We start from the raw sequence: 16,569 nt of genomic DNA on the forward strand, positions 1-16,569 counted from the left end.
TATCTTTCATTGTCTGTCTGTCTGTATGTGTAAGAATCAAACAACAACTGTTAGGCCTTTTTAGGACATTGAAGCATGACTTTGAGAAATTATTAAGCATGTCTTTTACGCAGTAATTTAACTGCATATCTCTTTTTTTATAAAGAAAGAAAAAAGATAGATATTAATTATTTAGTAATGATGATTTTTGGCGCGCTTTTAACACTGTAAATGAAACCTCTGCATATCATAACTAACCTTGTGTTCGTCCACAATCAGCGGTATCAACGGGTTTAAACCATGTTTTTCCAGAAAAACCTGTGCATTCTCTGCAGAACTCTATTAGAGAGCCAAGAAAAAAAATATCAGAGGCAATAGTTTGATCTCTTTGGCCGATTTATTCACCTAGTTGCACAACTCTACCTCCACTACAAATCCAAAAAAAACCATCGTTTTGAAGGAAGAAGGTCTACAAGATTGAATTGCTTTAATTATGAAGTACTTACCAATACTTCTGGAGATGCCATTGTGGAAGAAAAAAAGAATACCGTAGGGAGAGAGAAAATTTTATAATACAAACTAACTGGACTGCCGGTTGAAGCGAAAAGAGCGCCAAATTTACTCGGAAAACCGCTGGTAGCGTAATGTAGGCGCTAAAGGTCTCCAGGCTCCTTGTCCGCGTCCTACATGAGGGAAAAGTCGATTTTTTCTTGCTTGTTGCTACGTAACTGAAGTATATTTTATACACACATGTGATCTTTTGAAAGTCAAGGCAGAGCTTTTTATGAATGGTAAGTATTTTTAGACACGAAACCATAGCCAGCCTCCAGATCTGGTTTTTTTGTTTTTTTTTAAATACAAACAAAAGGATCATAACTCATCAAGAATGACGAGACTGTGTTATCTGCTAATGCTACTAGAGCTAAGATAATTCCCTTTTGTTTTTGTGTATTTTGTAAATAGAACTCTTTACCTTTCTTGTTTGTTGTGCCCATTTCAGATATGCCACTCTTGAGATTTGATTCTTTCATGTGTAAAAATTTGTACAAATTATAAAAACATTTCTTAAGGGAATGACATGTCATCTGAAATGGGCAATTTTCATACGAAGCTTAAGAGGTCTACAGATAATACATTTATCATGTTAAGGTCCTACAGTATAGGATATCAGAGCTGAGGAATATTTATTATCCTATCTGAAGTAGGATAGTGATTAAAATAATATTAATTAATATTGCAAGTCAGATCATGTTACTGTTAACTATGTGTATATTCATACTTCTGATATTATTTTGCAGGTGAGAAAAAGAAGGCCAGACTCCATCGTTGTCATTGTCCCTCTTGCAATGGAAAACTGCGAGATAAAAGAACTATTAAGAGCCACTATTTGAAGAAATACGCTCCTCGATGTTTTATCTGTCTTTATTTGTACAAACAACGATGAAAGAGACCTACGAATACATGAGAGTAGAATGGCATAAAGCCGTAAATTACATATGAATATATCGCCAAATGTATTACTCTGATCGAATACCATGTTGCTAATCAATATTACAATGTAATAAAAGTATATATGTAACCGGCGGCAAGGCGCTCAAATCACTAAACAGATTACAAGTGTGTTGGCAAAAGAGTTTATTCACAACTCAGCTTAGTACATCACAAATCAGTACAAAACGAGAACGAGATTACAGCTCTCTGTCTATAAAATAAGATATTTACAATAAGATGTAGGTTTATATATATCGTAATACTTTTGTTAAGTTGAAACTATTATTACAAAACGATAATAAAATGAAAAATATGACTAAAATCTATGTACTCTTGTACTAAATCTATCTGGCTTAGATATAAATAGAACGGAAGTTACGTCATAGCTAATTTGAATACCACATATACCATAATATGAATTGCCAACGAGTATAAAATACTGACGCAAAACTAGGTGTTTATATGTTTAAAATGGAAGTCATACGCCGTTTAAATGATACAAGAATAATGGAAAACTATGGAAAAGTTGTTGGAAGGGTTTACTAATGTTTAGGTAAGTGTTTAACCAGTTATTGTTATGCTAATTTATCCTAAACAGTGATATGATTACCTCGTGGTCAATCCGTGACCTTGCAAATTAAAGTTTACGAAGACAACCAAAAGGTCTATAAAAAGGTCTTTTAACCTGCGGTGAAGGTTACTAAAACTAGTTTAGAGGTTAAACGAACGTTTACAGCGATAGCGATTCCTGTAGCTACGTTTAGAACGTTTTAAGAATGAAAACTATTGGTTTATACGCGAGTTTACCAAATGATGGCTAATAAACGATGAATGCTAGATTTAACTACTATCCTTAGATTTATGGTTTAACTTCGTTAGTTCAACACTGAAAACGCTAAGTGATGCTAGATTACTTGTTTAAGACGAGAATTATCCTGACTACGAGTTTATAGTGCAAAACCTTATTGTTTATGTTTAGAGTTAATTACCGTGAAATTGATTATTATGATACTCGCTTAAGGTTATTCACGTATGATTAAAATACTAGAACTTACTCTAAGCTAAAGAACTAAATACGATACTTTATTATACGACTATTACGTAATTTTACCTTATAAGGTCAAGAGACCTCGCAAAATATGGCACCGTATTATGCTAGTCCTGTCCCGGTTTAACCGGTTTAACCGGGACAGGACTAGCATAATACGCTCGCAACTTTTCGCAACTTTTTTCATCATGTTTCGAGGTGAAAGTGACCCAAATTTTGACCTAAATCTTCACTATGACACGAACACTGACCTAGATTTCCTAGACATCAATTTTGAAATAGATGACGATGTTCTTTTAAAAGTTTTTGAAAACCCGCAGGATACGACAGTCGAAGTACAGAAGGACAACGAGCTCGAGACCACTAATTTCGCCGATGAAGATGAAGTATCAACATTGATAAGAGAAAACAGGAACAAAAACACTGCAAAAAAGACACATAACGATTTACAAGTCTTCTACAGGTGGGCAAAAACGATTAAAGAAACAAGAAAAATTGAAGAGATACCGCCTAATGAGCTGGACAAACTACTAGCCTGTTTTGTGGTAAAAGTACGCAAGCAAAATGGCGATGAATTTGAACCAGATACTCTTACCTCCTATTTACGTAGTATCGACCGCTTCCTTAGAGAACAAGGCAAACAATACTCCATTTTGCTGGATAGAGAATTCAACCGTTCTCGGGAAGCCTTGGCTTGCAAAAGAAAGGAGCTCCGTAGGCGTGGGAAAGGCCAGAAGCCAAACAAGGCACAGGGGCTGAGTACAGACCATATTCAGATATTATGGCAAAAACAACAGCTTGGCGACAATTATCCTCAAGTCCTTCTGCGTACAGTTTGGTTTCACAACACTGTTTACTTGGGTTGGAGAGCACAAGATGAGCACCATCGTGTAAGATACGGCGACTTTGAAGTCAAAACAGATGGAGAAAGAGAGTACGTGGAATGGATTAAGGAACGCGGAAGCAAAACTAGAACAGGCGAAAATGAGTTCGTCCCGGATCGTCCGTTCAATCCTAAGATGTTTGCAACTGGTGGACCTCGTTGTCCAGTGAAATTATTCAAGGAGTACATTTCTCATGTACCACCAGAAATGAAAAAATCAGAATCTCCTTTCTACTTGGCAGCCATTCAAAAACCATCATCAGAGATATGGTACAAGAGACAACCACTTGGAAAGCACTCGCTGGCACAGTTCATGAAAGAGATGTGCAAAGCCGCCGGTATTGAAGGCCGTTTTACCAACCACTCGGCACGAAGAACCATGATTTCAACGCTACGAAAAGAAAACGTAGAGCCTCTGAATATAATAGCCCTGGCTGGCCAGAGAAACCTAAAGTCTTTGGATAGTTATTCAGAAGCGTCAACAGAGCAACAGCACGTTATGTCTTCCAAATTAAGTGAGCACATCGAAGGAAGAAAACTAACGATAGATTCGGCCTTGAGTCCTAAAGTACCGCTTCAACTTTCCAGTACTCTGACATCCAATCCATTTGAGCCTGCAGAACAGCCAGAATCCAATCAAAGCATGTTTTATGGAGCTGTTTTCAATAACTGTTCTATCAACTTTGGTAGAGATCATCATGCTTTGGCGGTTGAACCATCCCCCAGTTTTAAGAAGAAATTCAAGAGAATTGATCCATTAAACAGCGACGATGAGCTATAAGAACTAGTGAACTCACTAAGCTTTTTGTTTTTTGCTGGAATTCGTCTTCGTGATTCTAACTTTTCAAAACTTTTGATTGTTAGTAAACTCATTTTGAATCGATGCGAAGTGTTATTTTACGAAGATCATATCTAGTTTGACGAGTTTCATGTCAGTTGTCATGTAATTTGCCTATTGACCAATAAGATTAAAGGCACTTGATGGGTTTCCTTGTGTTTACGTTTTTTCTGAGATAGCGTGCGGACCTTGAAAACTCAAAAAATACTGATAAACTCGCTCAAAAAGGGACAAATACATATCAATTTCCAATGTCGTATAATAAATAACTTATTTGGGTTTTTTCCCGTAATACGGGCTGATATTTTACTCATTGCTCGTATTTTTCCTCGTCCCTACGGGACTCGGAAAAATACATTCGCAACTCGTAAAATATCAGCCCGTATTACGGGAAAAAACCCAAATAAGATATAATAACTACGAAGTATAATGACTAGATATAGCAATAATCTATCACAAAATTATCTTAACTTTATCCTAGGTTAGATGAATAGACAGCAAGGATTGTACCTTCTAACGACGCGAGTTATTTGTCTTGACTCTGTGGTTCGACGCTCTTCCAAGTTCTCTTGCTATACTGACTAAATTTACTTAAAAAGCTCTATTTATGCTTGAGTCTGCATTCCTCATGTATTACAATAATCCACGCGCAATACGCCCAAGGCGCACTTGTTCCGTAAAACGTGGCTTATGCTAACATTACTCATGTAATCCCAGGAAATTAATTAACTACTTGTTTGCAGATTTCACTTGATATAGAGGAAGAACATTCCTTAGTATCCGAAATTATAATTAAACTAATTAAAACTAGGTTAAAGTCCGATTTACTATTGTTCAAAATAACGTTCTTTTGACTCTGTCACACATAGTAATAACGAACTTACAAGAATAACGTGTGAATGTGGCTTATAAAGTCCAATATCGTTTCAGTGTTCTTTTCCAATATGGCTGACCTCATTCTGAGCCGGTCAGCGGTCTTGTGTCTGGCCTTATGGCCAGTGGTAATTCCTTCACTATTCAAGTATACATGTTCAAAGATCAGACTCAAATAGCAGCTTAAATACATGTGAATTGAATGGATCAGAAACTATTCATGTAGCTGGTTATCATAAAGAGACAGCTGAAAATGAATCTTATTTGTTAAGTGGTAATGATCAGCTTGATTCAGAAGGAACAGATGAAGGCCCTTCTCAGGAATCTGAATATGACGATGAAAATGGTGAAGTTGATTCCAGTCATGTTTCAGCTGATGAAATTAGTTCTGATGATGAATTTCAAGAGTCAGCTGAAGACAGCAATGTTGACAGTAGATCCAGTAATGACACACATTATACTTGTCATTATACAGAAAATGATATCACAAATGCTATTCTTCGTAGTATAGAATCTAAAATTAAAAATGGTTGGTCTCAAGAAGAGACATTGTCTGAAATGATAAATCTTTATGAACTCTTGAAAGATAAACAGATTCCACATAAATCCTGGGATGCTATATTGAAATATTTAAAGAAGCTGGGTTACAAAGACTCTAAATATTTTAAAGTCTGTTGTTCATCAAATCATGTGAGTCTTCTTCAATATCAAGCAGATTGCTCAGTTTGTGGAAAGTCATGGGAAGAATAATTTAAAGTCTGTTGTTCGTCAAATCATGTGAGTCTTCTTCAATATCAAGCAGATTGCTCAGTTTGTGGAAAGTCATGGGAAGAATGTTTAAAGTATTATGTTTTAGGTATACATTTGGAAATCTATTTCTTGAATAATGAAACATTCAAAGATTACTTGCAGCATTGGGCAAATAAGGATGAATGGCTAGGAAACAATAACCAGGGAGCAAACTATAAGGAGACTTGGCATGGTGAACGTTTCCAGGAGTTATCCTACTTCTGGGATGACACCAGTGAGACTTTTCTCCCTGTTCTCTGCCCTAATCGTGAGAGTGTTATATCTGTTGAAGACATGGCTGCATTAGTTCCACCAGGCAATACACTCCATGATGAGCTATATCTGAGTTGCAGGGAATGTATGTTTGACTTTATCCATAAACCTAAGAAAATGAAAGGATGTGCACTTAACCAAGCATTCATTTCCCACGAGGATGGCTTCAACGCATTCGAAAAGAAAAGCCGTGGAATATTTGCCATTCACATTTCCAGTGCTTGTGTCAATAAAGAACAAAGATTAAGTGGAAAGTATATCAGAGTATACAGCTTTATTCCAACTGAGTTTTTGGGGGAAGGGATATCACATAAGCTTGATGCCTTCTTAAAGCCATTAATAGATGAGGTAAAAGACCTGTACATCAATGGGATAACTGTCAACATCGAAAATGAAATAATCTTAAAGAATGACACTGTTATACAACCTGGCCAATATCAAGTCAGAATGCTGCTCTTGGCTGGAACTGCAGACTTGAAAGGGCACCAGGAAATGATTCTATATGCTGGTGGTAAGTTGTACAGTAACTATTTTTAATGCAGTATTTCAAGCATGTGAGAGAGTTCTTCCTTAGATGTCCAAACACTGAAAATGGAGTTGAAAAAAATGAGGCACAGCCAAGTTTTTTTAACTGACTTTGAGGTATTTGAAAATCGGAGGAATATGTCTCTCAAAAGCTTTTGAATTTTTTTTCAATTTCATGAAATATTTTCTATCAAGGAGGATGATCCTACATGTAATACTATAGGATAACTTCCTTCTCTTTGTAAGTTGGATCTGACAATACGATATAATAAATTCCCTCTTAAGAAAGAAATGTTTTTTTTATTAACAATGATGGGATTTATATGTGTGTCATTGAGTGTAATTGCATGGGCATTGTATGGATTGAAAAAAATGTGCCTCATTTGAAAATTTATTTTTTTTACCTCCATTTTCCAGGTAAAAATAGCAAACAATATTTAATGCTTGAATTACTATTCAGTTTTTCACAAAGTACTGTTTTTCTTTTTCTTTATAGGAGGTAAATCTGGTTGCTGTATTTGTCAAGTCCTTGGCACATACATTCCATCCAAACGACACTATTACTATGGGAACTTTGGAGTGCGATATAGGCATCCAGCTCAACCAAAATCTTCACAATATTATCTGGAGCATGGAGAAAAAATAGAAAATGCCACAACAGTCATGCAGCGGAAAACACTACAATTAGAAAGTGGCGTTACTGGAATTAGCATTCTTTTTGAGCTTTATCATTTGTATAAATTTGATCCAGTGAAAGATATGGTAATAGACAGAATGCACCTAACATTCAATATGCTCAAGAGGGAGTTTATAAACAAAATATGGGCAAAGCTAGGGGATAATGCAGGTACACCCATAAATAACAGGGATCCAGCCCTTGGTGGTCTTATTGATCGAAAAGATTTTGGAAATGCACTAGAAGCCATACCTTGGCCCCGAGAAGAACGGGCAAAAGGAGTTGCAAAGCTAAAAAGCCTAACAGATAAGTTAGGCAGTTGGAAATCAAATGAGTTCAAAAAGTAAGCAACAAAATAATGGGTAGTAGTTTTGAAAAAAAATGCTAAATTTATATGAATGTATCTATCACCTGACAGACATTTATTATATGTATAGTCAGCCATGCTATGTTTTGTGTTTATGCACACATCGAGCTATGCACAAAAGCTCAGAGCGCATGCTCAAGCAAGATTGTTTGTTTTTTTTATTTGTTTTTTTTTTTTTCTGTGAGACTTAACTATTTCTCACTATTGAGCCTGCACTCTGAGAAGTAGCTAATATAAGCTATCTAATAAGACATGAACTGATTTAATTTTGTAAACATGTATATTTCCCCTTCAGATTCAGTGAAATTGCAAGAGAGGTTTTATCTGAGAAGATACCATCAAATGCATATGATTGTTTTATGCTTCTTTGTCAAGCTGTCCAAATGCTGTATTCTAAGGAACTCAAAATTTCTGGTTGGTCAGAAGAAAACATTGTAAGATTGAATAGCCTACTATGGGCTCATGCAATCATGGCAGAGGAATACTATGGACTAGAATTTTGTACTGAAAATTTAGAATACTCAGCTCATGCAGCATCTCAGATAAACCGACACTCCAGCTTGGACAACTATTCATGTGAACTGTTTGAAAGAATGATACGACGACACAAACAACAAAAACATAATTCTCGAGGGATTGAAAAAGCTTATGCTTCTAGAGAGAGCATATGGGACTTTCTGCATTGGTACAAGCAGAAGAATGGGGCACTTTCAAGTTATGAAGAAAAACCCAAGTATCAATTCAAAATTGAGATTTTACAGAACGGAACACCATTTTATTTGAAAGAAGCATCCCTACAGTCTGCAAATGACCTGTTAACAGACTTCAAAGACATCCCAGATGTAAGGATGAGGCATGCCATTAAATATGGAGTACTTCTTGGCAAGGTTTCACAAAAAGCTTGCTCAGTGGCTGTAATATCAGACATCCAACGGCACTTACACAGAGAGACAGGACTGCAGAATTTAGTGGTACCAAATATTCTGCAAACATCTAAAAATGTTGCACTGTTTGATCAATATAAAGAAGTCACCAAAGTCTCTCAACTGGATACCATCAAGATAAAAAGTACAAATACAGCAGAGGAGTGGATAATGAAGGTTGAAGAAATTATACAGGTTGGTCCAGTTGAGCGCTTGTTCTATACCTATATTAACGGCACCTACCTAGTACCAGTATTCCAAAATGGTGAAGTTGATTATCACATGTGGACAAGCACTCCTAAGTGCATTACCCGAACATACCAGAGAAACAGTGTGCAACCACTTGCTTCATTTTGTAGAAAAGTAATGATGTACCCAGTACCAGGAAATGCAGGAAACCCAAATTACTTCCTTTGCATAGACTATAAAAATGCAGAACTATAGTCAAGACCATCAAAGTTCCCATTTATCCTGATGTTGGTGAGACAGTTAGAGTTAAAGGAACAGGAAACCAAGAATGGTATGGAAAAGTAAACCATGTCTATGTCACAGAAAGGAAAGCCAGAGTACAATGGTACAGGGAAACCAGACGAAATGGCATTTGGACACTAACAAATGGCGAAGATGACATTTATTTCCGGTCTATTATAGGATTAACAACTACAGAAAGAGTATTTGGTGGATTCAGGATAACTGACATTTAATTTAGGATGTTCACATTTAATTTAGGAAGATTAGAAACTCTTTCAACCATTGATAATATTGAGGATAATACATGGGCGAGCGGAGATATGAGATTTATCTTCGAGAGTTGAAAAGATCTCTCATGAGTGAGCGCAGCGAACGAGTGAGAGATTTTCAACTTGAGAAGATAAATTTTGTATCTCCAAGCGCCCATGTAATATTTTGTTTATTATATAATCATCCATAAAATCTACTTCATAAGCTTTTTTTTAAAAACTTAAGGCGTAACCATGGTGATGATAGTTTTTCGAAATGGAGAAATATAGTTATTTTGTGGATAATTATATAATAAACCTTGTTAACCTAGTTAATGAGGTATTATCAATGGTACAGTTGAAAAGTTAACTATCATAAAACAATTATGGGAACTTGATGCTTTCAAGAAAAGATAAAACAGCTTTAAGGGAGATTCTTTTTTTATTATATGGACTTGTTAGTTTTTTTCCCAGGCTCAGAATATTGTTCTTATGATCTCCCAATTGATCAAGATGCTTTCTTAGATATTTCAAAGTACTACAAAATAGATACCCATAAGAATAAATGTCAGTTTCATAGCTTGGATATCCACCATTCACGATTTCATGTGCAACATGAGGGTAATTGTTTCTGTATGTTTTCCTCTCTTGCTCTGTCAAAAGCTTAAGCTTCATTTGACCTGCAGTACAATAACAAGCACTTGTGAATATTTTAATTCCCAACAAGGTTGTTAGGTGGAAAGATATTTGGTCAATCCATAAAGTCTTTTGCTTGTCATATAACCATTTAGCTTTCAATTTTATTTTGATATTTCAGTTTGTGATGTACCTTTAATAACAATTATGAATTTTATAATTCTGTGTTCATGCATTGTAAAATGCAAACACTGACCCTGGCTGTGAAAAAGTACCCAACATGTTTTGTACAGAATGTGTGGTACTAAATAGTTGATACCCTCCCCACAGAGGAATTTTTTCAAAGACCCTTCCCCTCCCCCTGGAAATTCCAATTTTCTTCCATACAAACTCTGTAACTTTGTTCTTTCTCTAACCTCCCCCACCCCTCAAAAATTCAAAATTCCTCTGTGGGTAGGGCCGGGTATGGATAATTTCTGGAACCACACATTGTTTCATCAGACCTAATTAGTACTGCTTAGTGTTAGAAACAACTACTAAATGGTATATCATAAATCCAGCCCTCTGAAAGCCTGAGCTAATAAGGGGTCTATTAGTATTAAGACCTCTAGTAGCAAAAAATGCCAAATTTGAAAACTAAAACAATGGCTGTTATTTATTATTTCACACTAATTTCAACATAGTTGCCATCCATATAGTAGAGTGGTTTTCATAAACCCGTGAAATACACTTTAGTCTAATACACTTTAGTACACTCTAATACCATTGTGTTCTTTTGTTGTCATTTGACTATTACACTTTATTAGATACACTTTGTTTCACGGGTTTATGAAAACCACTCTAAGAGTAGTTTTATTATTACTTGGAAATAAGGCAATAACAATTTATAGTCATGCGGAAACTGCTCTATACAAGCATGGTATCAACAATGTGTTTCTGTCACTCATTACTAGTATACTGACTCTTACATGAAAACTAATAAACTTATAATCATGGAACAACTATGTGTGTTGTAAGGTAACAAAATATCATTCTTTCAAAGAATACTTTCAAAGAATACAGTCTTTCAAAGAATACTAAAAATGAACTAAAAATTAAAAATTGGAGTGATATGGTTAATAATCCTAAGTGGAAAAAACTTTCAAAAGAGAGGATGTACTTACCTGTCTTTATTACATTTATAGTCTTGGCCTTCCCAAAGTCAATAAGCATGGCATGTTTGTTTCCCTCTGAGTATTCTATCACAACATTGTTACCTTTTAAATCATTATGAATTATTTCTTGCTGATGTACATGGTTTATTGCAGATGCAATTTCATACAGTAGACGAAAACAATCATTAAATGAGACATCCTTGGTGTGCTGTAAACTTTGTGCAAAGCTTGAATATGTCTGAGGTTTACCATCACTAAGGCACAACCTTGTTAGTAGGAGATAAGGATGATTAACAGTTTGCACACCAATCAACAATGGAATATTGGGGTGACTTGGAATCTTCAGTAATAATAATAATAATTATAATAATTATAATAATTATAATAATATTTATTTATACACGATAAGTTATATACAGCGTAGCTGATGTGGTCGTGTTCTAATCCTAGGTCCTAAGCTATACTAGTCCTCTCACTCTCACCCACACACATTCTCTCTCTCTCTCTCTCATTCTCTCGATCTTATCTACTACTAAGCTAATTATTACATAATTTAATATTTTGACTGGAAAGAGTTATTACATCTTTAGTTGAGATATGTCCTTTTTAAGTTTTTATTTGAAAATAACGGGGCAACTCGATTCTCTGGTATTGTTGTTGAGCGCGTTCCACAGTTTTGCACCCTGGTACCTTATTGCCTTTTTTCCATGATTGACTGTATGGAAAAGAGGCAATGTTATTTGGTTGGAACTACGTAGGGAGTAGCCAACATCTCTCTTTTTGATGTGGTCCTGCAGTTCCTGGTTGGAACCTAGGTTGTAGTAGCACTTGTGCATGAAAACACCAAGCTTGATAGTATGAAAGAACTTGAGGGGTCTCCAAAGCAGTTGGCCCCTTATCTCTGTTCTTGGGGTGTTCCAGGGCAGCTGGTTGATGACACGTGCAGCTCTGTAGTGTAGCTTGTCCAGGTTATCCATGAGTGTTTGAGTACAGTTACCCCAAAGTAATATACCATAGGTGACGGCTGGAAGAATGATCTTGTAGTAGAAGTCTTGTTTTACAAGTCTGAGAAGGAAGTAGAGCGATTTGAGTAGATTTAGTTTTTGCACAAAAGATTTAGTGAGTTCTGTTCTATACAGTAGTATATTAGCTTCTTGATGAACAGACTTGGCAGTCTGACTGCCTTTAAAGATTTTGATTGCAACAGGTAAATTCTGATATGTCCCTGAAACACACATTCCAAATGTACCTTCTCCAACTAAGCTGCATTTGTTTATGGGCATCAATGCCTCCATACAAATATTAAGGCTTGGGATACTGTGAAGTTTACCATCTTGCTGCAATTCATTAAGCTCTTCTCTTGCATTTTTGATAACCAGTGTGTTATTGTTATTACATGCATGTAAATTGTGTTTGGTATTGTGTCCATGTTTGTTGATAGTACCACAATCTTCTCCTCTTCGCTTTACAAGTTTATAGCCAACTCCATAATAGTACCAGGAAGAGTGTATTTTTCTTCTTTGAATATCTGGGAAAGCCTTCCTAACAATATGCCCGCATTCTATTGGTGAGAGTGTGTTTTCTTCTGCCAATACCATTTCTCTAACTTCAGATACTTTAATTCTACTTGACTTGTTACTTGCCTCAAGTTTTTCACGTAGTCTAAAATGAAAATTGTATTATTTCCTCTCAGGTTCCAATGTCATAAATAATTATACAAAAAGTATTTAGTCCCAAATCAATGTAATCCAAATAATGTACATCGCTGTATATCATCCAATAGTGAGGCAACCAAGTGGAATTTCCTTTAGCTTGCTCGCTTGGATGGGGCATGGGGTAGACAAGGGCTAAAAATTTGATAGAAAAAAATACAGTTGAAGCATGAAATTCAAACTTGAATACTGACAAGTACAATAGGAAAATATGTGGTTCCTTATCTATTTTGTCAATTGTTATGATCTATATAAGACTAAGTACCTACCATTTGTTCAGTATAATTTATGCACCTATCAATGTAAGTCCCGGGGGAGGGTACCCAGGCAAGGGGTGGGGATTTGAACAAAATTCTTTAAAGAAATTCAAATGCCCCAGGGTGGGGTAACAGTTGTTGATCAAATAATATGAAAGAATAGAGGGCTAAAGGAGATATTGTTGCCTAAATTGCAGAATTTCTGAACAAATTCCCGACCCAGGGGCAACTGTTTACAATAAATCCCCACGCCTTTCCCGAATCACCTCCCCCTCCCCCTGAGACTTATGTTGATAGGCGCATATTTAATACAATTGTTCTGCTATCTAAAAACAATGCGTGATTGTTATCGATTAAAATCGAATTTAATTTTAAACATTATAATCTCTCAAGTTGTCAAGAAGTTTCATTTATAATTCGATGTCATTTCATTCGACGAAGGGGTTTTTTTTTTTTTTTAAACCTTTACCTTACCTTTGAATAATCTCATTTCTACGAAGCATTCTTATGGGATAATTTCCTCTGTCTGACTTCTTGTGGTTCATGATCTTGAAAGTCCGTATGGAATACAGTGGAACATTAACTGAAGACGACAATCTTGATTTTCTCCACAGTAGTATAGGGAATGGGGGTTCCAAAACAACGACCACTGGAGGATTACCCGTCTAAAGTACCCTCCTTGATTTAGTCCGGAATTACCCGCATCCCACTGAAACAGGTTTAAATATGTTAGTCTATATATGGAGTGCGAAGATTGTGAAGAGTTCGTATATGATTTCTGTATTAAATGCTTAAGACAACGATTTACACCATGTAAACCAAATAAGTATATTTGTTGTGGTAAGAAGATGCAAATAGAGGAGGATACTTCAGCACAGTGTTATGAGTGTGGTAGGAACATTCCTCAAGCAGTACCAAATGCTACCAAGGAGCAATATTACGCCAATGGAGGACGTAAGAAGACACCATATAAGAGAATTAAGAGGCTATGTCTGTAAAAATCAAACATCTAGCGGCCAAGTTGAAAAAAATCGATTTTTTTCATATTTGGTCCAAAGATGTAGAATACCATCCCAATAAACGTACTGATGTTCATTTTGAATAATTTCACTTTTATTTTGAGAAAATCGTGAAAATCGATTTTGGCCGTCGGTGCCCTCATTTCAGCCTAAATCCGAGGTGAAAATGGTAGGTCTGAGAAAGGCGCTCGCGTTTAAAAATGGAGCAAACTAGAGAAGATCTGTTTTTGGAATATGGTAAAGGAAAGATTAATGATTATTTTAAGCTAAAAAATGAATGGGGAAACGCGTTCTAATAAGCGAACAGGAACGTTTTGTAAACTACATTTTTCGGGTTCTCAAATATTCAAATTTCACCCTTAGTTTGCAAAGCGCATTTTCATGTGCACCGGGTGTTCGGATTTATCTGAAATTCCAACCATATCTCCTTCGAATGTTCAGCAAAATCATATGTAAAATTCAGCTTGGGTTATTCAATGAGCGCTTTATACGAAACTCTCGAATTCAGAGAAATTTGCGTTGTTTGAGCTCGGCATCCGACGAAACCTTTTCGAGGCAGACATAAATATATCCTTAATATATTTTCTTGGTGTTCAGTTCTGACATTTGTTTTGATATTATTAATATTTGTCGATTGAATATTGAGCAATAAATTGTATTTTTTTGCTCTTTTTCGACATTACTTTAAAATGCTGTTACTTATTAAAAATTACAATTTGAAACAAGCATGTAAACACACGCGTCGGCACGATCTATATGACACTTACAAACAAGCCCATATAACTTCAGAGTTCTAAAAAGAGTTACATTTATGTCCAGATTTAGGACATTTAGACTAAAAAACACCGGGAGATCCTACCTAAAAGATAAATTGCTTGATTATTGTTCATACCTAGTACTGAATTTCGGCTTCTTTAGTTTTTGCTCGTCGTATAATAATACTTAGACAGTAATGCGTAATTTACCTTTAATCCAACTGGCATTTCAGCAGAGGCCGGGTGACTTCATTTTACGTACAGTTCCTTGCTGAGGATTAGAAAATTGTCTAATTTTGCAAAGTATTTTCTTTAGATTCATAAATTTCATTTCGAGGAAGCCCAAGATCAATTTTAACAGCTCTTCATTTTGCTTATGGACCTCAGCTCCAGACTTCATCGTAAAAATACTAGCTGGTTCAGTTGTGAAATGTAGTAATGGCGTAAATGGAATATCTATTCTCTTGAAAATTCCTGCTGTCATAATCGGTTTTATAAATGAAAATCCAAATAATAAGAAAGCAGTAAAAAGAAAATTAATGTTCTTACTAGTTAAGCGGGTGTTGGTAATCATTGCAAGGGCCGTAGCGAGCCTTTAGTCTCTTTAGTCAAACTTTTGGATCGCCACTACTCCCCCCTCCCCCCTCGCTACGGCCCTTGCAATGATTACCAACGTAGCATTACTGTCTAAGTATTATACGACGAGCAAAAACTAAAGAAGCCGAAATTCAGTACTAGGTATGAACAATAATCAAGCAATTTATCTTTTAGGTAGGATCTCCCGGTGTTTTTTAGTCTAAATGTCCTAAATCTGGACATAAATGTAACTCTTTTTAGAACTCTGAAGTTATATGGGCTTGTTTGTAAGTGTCATATAGATCGTGCCGACGCGTGTGTTTACATGCTTGTTTCAAATTGTAATTTTTAATAAGTAACAGCATTTTAAAGTAATGTCGAAAAAGAGCAAAAAAATACAATTTATTGCTCAATATTCAATCGACAAATATTAATAATATCAAAACAAATGTCAGAACTGAACACCAAGAAAATATATTAAGGATATATTTATGTCTGCCTCGAAAAGGTTTCGTCGGATGCCGAGCTCAAACAACGCAAATTTCTCTGAATTCGAGAGTTTCGTATAAAGCGCTCATTGAATAACCCAAGCTGAATTTTACATATGATTTTGCTGAACATTCGAAGGAGATATGGTTGGAATTTCAGATAAATCCGAACACCCGGTGCACATGAAAATGCGCTTTGCAAACTAAGGGTGAAATTTGAATATTTGAGAACCCGAAAAATGTAGTTTACAAAACGTTCCTGTTCGCTTATTAGAACGCGTTTCCCCATTCATTTTTTAGCTTAAAATAATCATTAATCTTTCCTTTACCATATTCCAAAAACAGATCTTCTCTAGTTTGCTCCATTTTTAAACGCGAGCGCCTTTCTCAGACCTACCATTTTCACCTCGGATTTAGGCTGAAATGAGGGCACCGACGGCCAAAATCGATTTTCACGATTTTCTCAAAATAAAAGTGAAATTATTCAAAATGAACATCAGTACGTTTATTGGGATGGTATTCTACATCTTTGGACCAAATATGAAAAAAATCGATTTTTTTCAACTTGGCCACGGATTTTCGATTATG

The 16,569-nt window shown here is 35.7% G+C and overlaps 3 protein-coding genes and 2 long non-coding RNA genes across 6 annotated transcripts; 3 read left to right on the forward strand and 2 right to left on the reverse strand.

Moving 5' to 3' along the window:
• The first annotated feature begins 661 nt into the window (after nt 1-661).
• LOC148911108 (uncharacterized) lies at nt 662-1,558 on the forward strand. The gene is made up of 2 exons (XR_016119791.1): nt 662-770; nt 1,278-1,558. It is a non-coding gene; the product is annotated as an uncharacterized LOC148911108 (long non-coding RNA).
• Nucleotides 1,559-1,900: 342 nt separating this feature from the next.
• On the forward strand, nt 1,901-5,049 carry LOC148911109 (uncharacterized). Its single transcript, XR_016119771.1, has 2 exons — nt 1,901-2,023; nt 4,721-5,049. It is a non-coding gene; the product is annotated as an uncharacterized LOC148911109 (long non-coding RNA).
• Nucleotides 5,050-5,183: 134 nt separating this feature from the next.
• LOC116286273 (uncharacterized) lies at nt 5,184-9,978 on the forward strand. Its single transcript, XM_089029888.1, has 5 exons — nt 5,184-5,206; nt 5,277-5,846; nt 5,895-6,685; nt 7,196-7,718; nt 8,038-9,978. The coding sequence occupies exons 1-5, from the start codon at nt 5,184-5,186 to the stop codon at nt 9,107-9,109; spliced, it is 2,979 nt and encodes a 992-aa protein (XP_088886014.1). The 3' UTR covers nt 9,110-9,978.
• Nucleotides 9,769-11,686, reverse strand: LOC148911110 (spermatocyte protein spe-8-like). Its single transcript, XM_089029889.1, has 3 exons — nt 11,651-11,686; nt 11,184-11,514; nt 9,769-10,064 (listed from the first exon to the last, which is right to left on the reverse strand). The coding sequence occupies exons 1-3, from the start codon at nt 11,684-11,686 to the stop codon at nt 9,769-9,771; spliced, it is 663 nt and encodes a 220-aa protein (XP_088886015.1).
• Nucleotides 11,569-13,857, reverse strand: LOC148911111 (uncharacterized). Of its 2 annotated transcripts, XM_089029862.1 has the most exons (3): nt 13,618-13,857; nt 12,424-13,021; nt 11,569-12,239 (listed from the first exon to the last, which is right to left on the reverse strand). In XM_089029862.1, the coding sequence occupies exons 2-3, from the start codon at nt 12,441-12,443 to the stop codon at nt 11,789-11,791; spliced, it is 471 nt and encodes a 156-aa protein (XP_088885988.1). In that variant the 5' UTR covers nt 12,444-13,021; nt 13,618-13,857; the 3' UTR covers nt 11,569-11,788. The 2 variants fall into 2 exon arrangements, with proteins under 2 accessions (XP_088885988.1, XP_088885987.1); XM_089029861.1 differs by having other exon boundaries at nt 11,569-13,021.
• Nucleotides 13,858-16,569: the final 2,712 nt, after the last annotated feature.

This window comes from Actinia tenebrosa, unplaced genomic scaffold (genome assembly GCF_029948245.1).
Source record: "Actinia tenebrosa isolate PJP-AT-01 unplaced genomic scaffold, QUT_ActTen_1.0 PGA_scaffold14__42_contigs__length_11649687, whole genome shotgun sequence".
Taxonomy (NCBI): domain Eukaryota; kingdom Metazoa; phylum Cnidaria; class Anthozoa; order Actiniaria; family Actiniidae; genus Actinia; species Actinia tenebrosa.

Coding starts and splice junctions, on each gene's coding strand:
- LOC148911111 (XM_089029861.1), bottom strand. CDS start 12,772: ATGGTATTGGCAGAAGAAAACACACTCTCACCAATAGAATGCGGGCAT.
- LOC116286273 (XM_089029888.1), top strand. CDS start 5,184: ATGGCTGACCTCATTCTGAGCCG. Junction 5,207..5,276: donor GCTGACCTCATTCTGAGCCG/GTCAGCGGTCTT, acceptor ACATGTTCAAAG/ATCAGACTCAAATAGCAGCT. Junction 7,719..8,037: donor AAATCAAATGAGTTCAAAAA/GTAAGCAACAAA, acceptor TTTCCCCTTCAG/ATTCAGTGAAATTGCAAGAG.
- LOC148911110 (XM_089029889.1), bottom strand. CDS start 11,686: ATGAGAGAGAGAGAGAGAGAATGTGTGTGGGTGAGA. Junction 11,515..11,650: donor GAGAATGTGTGTGGGTGAGA/GTGAGAGGACTA, acceptor TTATTACTGAAG/ATTCCAAGTCACCCCAATAT. Junction 10,065..11,183: donor TATAAATGTAATAAAGACAG/GTAAGTACATCC, acceptor ATTGTACTGCAG/GTCAAATGAAGCTTAAGCTT.